Genomic DNA, 6,000 nt, shown 5'->3' on the forward strand with positions numbered 1-6,000 from the left:
TGAGCAGAAATGGATCATTTTTCGTGAAAGGATCCCTGTGGTCAGTTTTACCCACAAGGGTGTTTTTGGTAAGCCCAGCAATATACAAGGAATGCGTCCAAAAGGATTGCTCTCAAATCACAGGAACCTTTAAAACAAACAGATAAAACTGCAAATCTCTTGTTTCTCCACAGGTGCTCCGTCTAGGTGGACACACTTCTGGTGGCAGTGTTGCCATCTGCCCGAGAGATGTCTACTCTCTCTGCTGATGCCCCTGGGAAATGGGCCCTGAACTTAGGGAGCACAAAGAAATCTGCCAAAGGTAAGCTCAGCGCCATGGCTGGGCGGGGTCAGACTTCCCAGTGGAATTCGCTGAGGATAGCCTATTCCCTGGACGAAAGAGAGGGCACATGGTGGGGCCAACTTTGGACGAGACTGCCCTGGCCTTTGTCTCACCGAGGCAGTTTGTAAGGTCCTTAAAACTTCCCTAATAAGCTCCTGTGGTGATGGTCCTTTGAGAAAAGCCATCCAAATGACCCCCTTGGCATCCCCAAATCCAGTGGCTGTGACTGCTCTTGAATGCCATCGGCCCAGCAGATCCCCTCGAAAGCCACTGCTTGACTAGGCTTGTTTTGGAAGGCACCCCCACAAAGACTCAGATGAGCGTGCTCGAGAGAGAGACATGTGGACGTGTTTTGTATGGAATTAACCTAGACACGTGTGAGCTGGGACCCACGTGGCAATGTGCTTGGACTTACTCTCCAACCTACGAGGGTCAAACTCTTGTGGGTTTACTTTGGAGTCTTGTGCCACACTCGGGTCGGTGCTGTCCATATCATTCGCTCACAGTGACACTGGCATCGGCTGCTACAAGCGCACCCCGCTGTTTTCATCGCTGCTGGTGTTTTCAGGGTCACTAAATAACTTGGTTAAGTTTTGAGGTGTCTGCGCTTCAAGATGGCGGTGATTATTGTTGGTAAATACCGAAGAGTGGGTTCCCACTCACAGTGCCCCAAAGTACAACAGCACAGAGCACCGTCCGACCCTGTCCCTTCTTCACAACGGTCCTTACGTTTCAACCCCCATCCTGCCCCCTCGTTATGGAATCCACTGTGTTATCTATCCCCTGGATGGTCTTCCTCCTTTCTCACTGTCCCGATACTGTACCACGCAGGCTGTCTGTCCTCCTCCAGGGACTGGTCTCTCCTGACAACATGTCCAATGTATGTGAGACCAAGTCTCACCATCCTGGCTTCTAAGGAGCATTCTGGTTGTGCTTCTACAACAGTGGTTCTCCACCTTCCTCACGCCTCCACCCTTTCACACAGCTCCTCATGTGGTGGTGACCCCCGACCAAAGAATGATTTTCATTGTTACTTCACAACTGTCATTTTGCTACTGTGCTGAATTGGGCGACCCCTGTGAAAGGGTCGTTCGGCACCCCAAAGGGGTCAAGACCCACAGGTTGAGAACTGCTGCTCTAAAACAAATTTCTTGGTTCTTTTGGCAGTTCACGATACTTTCAATATTCTTTTCCAGCACCATAATTCAAAGGCATCATTCGTCTTTGGTCTTCTTCAATGTCCAGCCTTCACATGCGTATGAGGCAGTTGAAAAGACCACGGCTGGGGTCAGTGGTACTTTAGTCCTCACAGTGACAGACATCCTTGCTTTTCAACACTGTAGAGAGGTCTTGCGCAGCGATTTACCCAGTGCAAGGTGTCTTTTGATCTCTCGACTGCTGTTTCCATGAGCATTGATTGTGGATCCAAGCAAAGACAAAATCCTCGGCAACTTCAATTTTTTTCTCATTATCGTGTTGTTGAAAGTGGTGTAGTGGTTACACATTGGGCTGCTAACCACAAGGTCATCAGTTCAAAACCACCAACTGCTCTCTGAAAGCAAGAAGAGGCTTTCTATGCCTGTAAAGAGTTACCATTTTCGAAACCCACAGGGGGATTTTTGTCTTGTGCTATAAGGTCTCTTATGAATCGAAGTCAACCCCCTGGCTGTGAGTTTGGTTTTTATCATGATGTTACCTATTGGTCCAGTTGTGAGGAGTTTAGTCTTGACATTGAGTTGTGAATCCATGGTGAAGGCTGCAGTCCTTGATCTTTATCAGCAAGTGTTCCCAGTCCTCCTGACTCTCAGTAAGCAAGGTTGTGTCCTCTGTTTATCACAGATTGTTGATAAGCCTTCCTGACGCTCCTCCCTTCATCACGTAATCCGGCTTCTCTGATTATTTGCTTGGGATACAGATCGAATAAGTATGGCAAGAGGAGACACACCCTTCTTGATTTTAAACTATGTAGTATTCTGTTTTTCTCTTCACACAACTGCCTCTTGATCCATGTAATTTCCGAATGAGTGCAATGAAGTTGTGTAAGTTACATAATTTCGTGTCAACTTGAAGATATCAAAGTGTAGGGTGGAATCTAGCCTGTCAATCAGGTCACAGTCTGATGGTACCTCCTTGGGGGCGTGACCTCATAAGGAGGGTCGTGGGAACCTGCCCACTCTCTCTGCCTTCACCTTCCTGTGGATGAGCTGTGCTGAGACCTTCGTGGGCCCTGTGATGTGGCCACCACCATTGGAGCCACAAGACTTTGCACCCACCAGCCTGTGACATTCCTGCATTCTGCATCATTAAGGTAGGTGTGTGAGTCTTAAGAGGGATTTATAGACTAGTATTGGACTTATGAACTAGTATCACACTTACGAATTTGATCTGAACTGGGTTGGGATGTTTGCTTGATATATAATTACTTACTGATATAAAGCTCTTTCTTACACATACATGGATGTCACTGAATTTGTTTCTGGAGTCAACCTGGCCTAAGAGAAATTCCAATTCTTCTCAAAGTTATCCATAATTTTTTAATGATCCATACAGTCTGTGGTGGTCACCTAATCTGGTATCAATTTGAGGATTAAGAGTGTAGGGGTGGAGTCTAGCCTGTCAATCTGGAGACCTCTGTGTGGGCCTGGCCTTCTCCTGAGACTTCTGGGAAATCCAGTATTCCTTTGTGGAGGCAGGAGACACTATCTCTCTCTGCCACACCCTGGGAGACATAGACATAGCAGCTGACAAGACACATGGACCCACCCTGATGATGCCAGCGCTGAGATATTTCCACTGCCACTGGATCCAAAGACTTCCTACCCACTGGCCAGTGACTTTCTACATTTGGCGTCATTGCATGTGTTTCGTGAGTCTGAAGAGGACTTTATACATTGGTATCGGACATATGGGCTAATATCAGACTTATGGACTTGATCTGGACTGGGTTGGGATGTTTTCTCAATGTTCAATCGCTCTCATATATAGATCTCTTTCTTATACACATATGTGTGTCCACGGATTTGTTTCTCTAGTCCACCCAGACTAACACAAATGCCTTGGCATAGTCAATAAAATACAAATAAACATCTCTCTGGCATTCTCTGCTTTCAGCCAAGGTCCATCAGAATCTGGACGGAACCTCTGGCAGCTCCCTGTCATTATACTGCTGCAACCGTTGTTTGATGATCTTCAGAAACATGTTAATTGTGTGCAATATCATTGATATCATTCTGTAGTTTGAGCATTCTGCTAGGTCACCTTTCTTTGGAATGAACACAAATGTGGATCTCTTCTAGTCAGTCAGCCAGGTAGCTGTCTTCCAGATTTCCTGGCACAGTGGGTGCTTCCAGTACTTCCTCAGCTTGTTGAAACATTTCAGTGGGCATTCCATCAATCCCAGGGGCCTTGTGTTTGGCTGATGGCTGCATTTCAGCTTGGACTTATTTCTTCAGCACCAGTGGTTCTTGGTCATCGGCTATGCTACCTCTTCTTCTGATGCTTTCTGCAGCACTCAACATCTTGCCCATCAAAAGCAAACAGATAAACTCACTGGCATCGCGTCAGTGCTGACCCACAGCAACCCTATAGGACAGGGAAGAACTGCCCTGCCAGCTTCTGAGACTTCTGAGACCGTATGGCTTTGGGAGCAGAAAACCTCATCTTTCTCCTGAATTTTGCCCATGGGATTTCAGTAATTAGAATGTGTGAATTTTACCCACAACTTTTTTTTTGGAGAATGAGGCAGTAATTAAAGCAACCGAAAAAAACTTAAATTTCTGATCAGTTACTAATAATGTTGTAATTGATTTCGTTGTAATTCAGAATAGAGTCTAGACAGTTAACAAAACAACTGTGCTGTCAGTATTTATATTGTCTAAGAAATAAATGTAACATTTAAATTATTTAATATAGTTGTATTTGTCACATTACTGTATGATTGAAATGGATGCTAACCCTTATGAAGGATTCTGTATGGTGGGGGATGGGGTGGGGGCAGGGTGACACCACGAGTTACCACACTGGGTCCACCAACCCTAGTGATGTCATTGCCTGCACCCCTGGTCACTGGCACCCTAGGGTTATCTTAGCTGCACCCTAACGTCTCTCACCTTCACCTGGGCAAGAATCTTGGACCCCTCTGTGGGCCCTAGGGTCTACGGCAGCGGTCCTCCCCTCCCCTCCCCAACTGCTCACCTGCGGCCAGTCTCGGCATCTCGGTAGTCCTCGATGGCCAGACGGAGCTTGCGACGGTGCAGGGAGCTGCAGACGCCCAGGCCCAGTTCCAGGTCTTCATCACTCAGGCTCAGCAGCACCTGCTCTCCGAGGAGGGGGGCACTGAGTGCCCCAAGCGGGGGGCAGGCAGGAGGAGGGGCTGCTGTTCTGGTCACCTAAGGCCTCCCAGGACCAGAAGGGTCTGCTGCCTGACCCCTCTCCCTGACCCCCTCTCCTGCATCAGGGCTTAGGGTATATCTGGCAAATGTCTGCCTCAGGAGGTAAGGCAGAATCACTGTTGGTGCCAAAAGAAAGCTCTAATCTAGTCCTGCTCCCTGGGGCTAGGCAGGGGATGGTTACGCCCATTGTGAAGATGGGAACAGTGAGGCTCCGGAGGGCGCAGTGAGCCCTGGAGTTGAATCTAGGTCGGTGGACTCCAAGACGACATCTTCTCTGGTCCCTGGGGTAGGGGGTGAGGCTGGTCGAGCTCTTGGAAAGGGTGCCCTACCTTCCCGCTCTTCACGTTCTCGGCACAGGCCTTGACGTACATGGGCATGGCCATGATGACCTCGAGCCAGGCCTGCACGGTGCCAGCCTTCCAGTGGGACATGGGCGTGGTCCTGACCAGCTCCACGTGCTGCAGTCGGTCCATCTGCTCCTCGCCCTCCGACAGGCTGAGGCTCTGCCGTGTGGGGCTGCACTGGCTGTCTGAGTCTGCAACACACAAGCAGGGCCGCCGCCTGGGTGGGTGGGTGGCTCACAGGGGAGAGGCAATCCCAGCCCTAGAGGTTGGGGAGGAAGGCAGGGATGTCTTCCTCATACACTTCTTTGCAAAATCAAAATGCAAAATGACTGGTTTTGCTGTCCCTCCTTCAATCAGAAGCATCATTCATTATCCCCTTAAAAAAAAAAAAGCGACATGTAATCCTGAAAGGAATAAAAATAAAGCAGAACGTGAAAATCACTCCAAATCCCACACTGTCCAGAAACAGCAGCTGTTGGTATTTAGCAAAATACTCTGTGATACACACCCGCTCCCGCTTACAAACACACAGACACCACGCATACAGTTTACCTAGCACACCCTCCCGCTTGCAGGTCAGGGTTTTGGCTGGGTACATAGACCTCTAGTCTAGCTTTCCCAAGGAGGCAAGGGTGCAGGTGGGCTAGGGGAGGGGCTAGAGAAGAGTTGGGCAGAGCCCAGTCTCAGTCACTCTTGTGACCAGGACTGTGTTTGGGCAGCACGGGGATGTTTTCTTGGGCTCAATGAAGCTCCACGAGTGACCTTCTCAGACAAAAAAAGTCCACTCACCACCATTTTCCAATACTGTTGATTCTTCCACCCATGACTGGTGGTACTACGGTCAGATTAAACAATGCTGGACAGACTAAGGCCCAACACTGCCTTGGATGGATGCTGACTCATCTCGGAGGAGCAGATGGTGGATTTGAACCACTGATCATAC

General features: G+C 48.8%; 1 protein-coding gene across 1 annotated transcript in view; it reads right to left on the minus strand.

Annotated features, from left to right (window-relative positions):
• Window positions 1-6,000, minus strand: part of KAZN (kazrin, periplakin interacting protein) — a 106,352-nt gene that overhangs the window by 17,332 nt on the left and 83,020 nt on the right. The window contains exons 8-9 of the mRNA XM_004705168.2: window positions 5,043-5,248; window positions 4,517-4,635 (exon numbers count right to left, since the gene is read on the minus strand). Coding sequence (XP_004705225.2) covers window positions 4,517-4,635; window positions 5,043-5,248 — 325 coding nt within the window. The remainder of the gene's footprint in view (window positions 1-4,516; window positions 4,636-5,042; window positions 5,249-6,000) is intronic.

Source organism: Echinops telfairi, unplaced genomic scaffold (genome assembly GCF_000313985.2).
Source record: "Echinops telfairi isolate 266 unplaced genomic scaffold, ASM31398v2 ScPeMD7_7457;HRSCAF=8495, whole genome shotgun sequence".
In the NCBI taxonomy this organism is placed as follows: domain Eukaryota; kingdom Metazoa; phylum Chordata; class Mammalia; order Afrosoricida; family Tenrecidae; genus Echinops; species Echinops telfairi.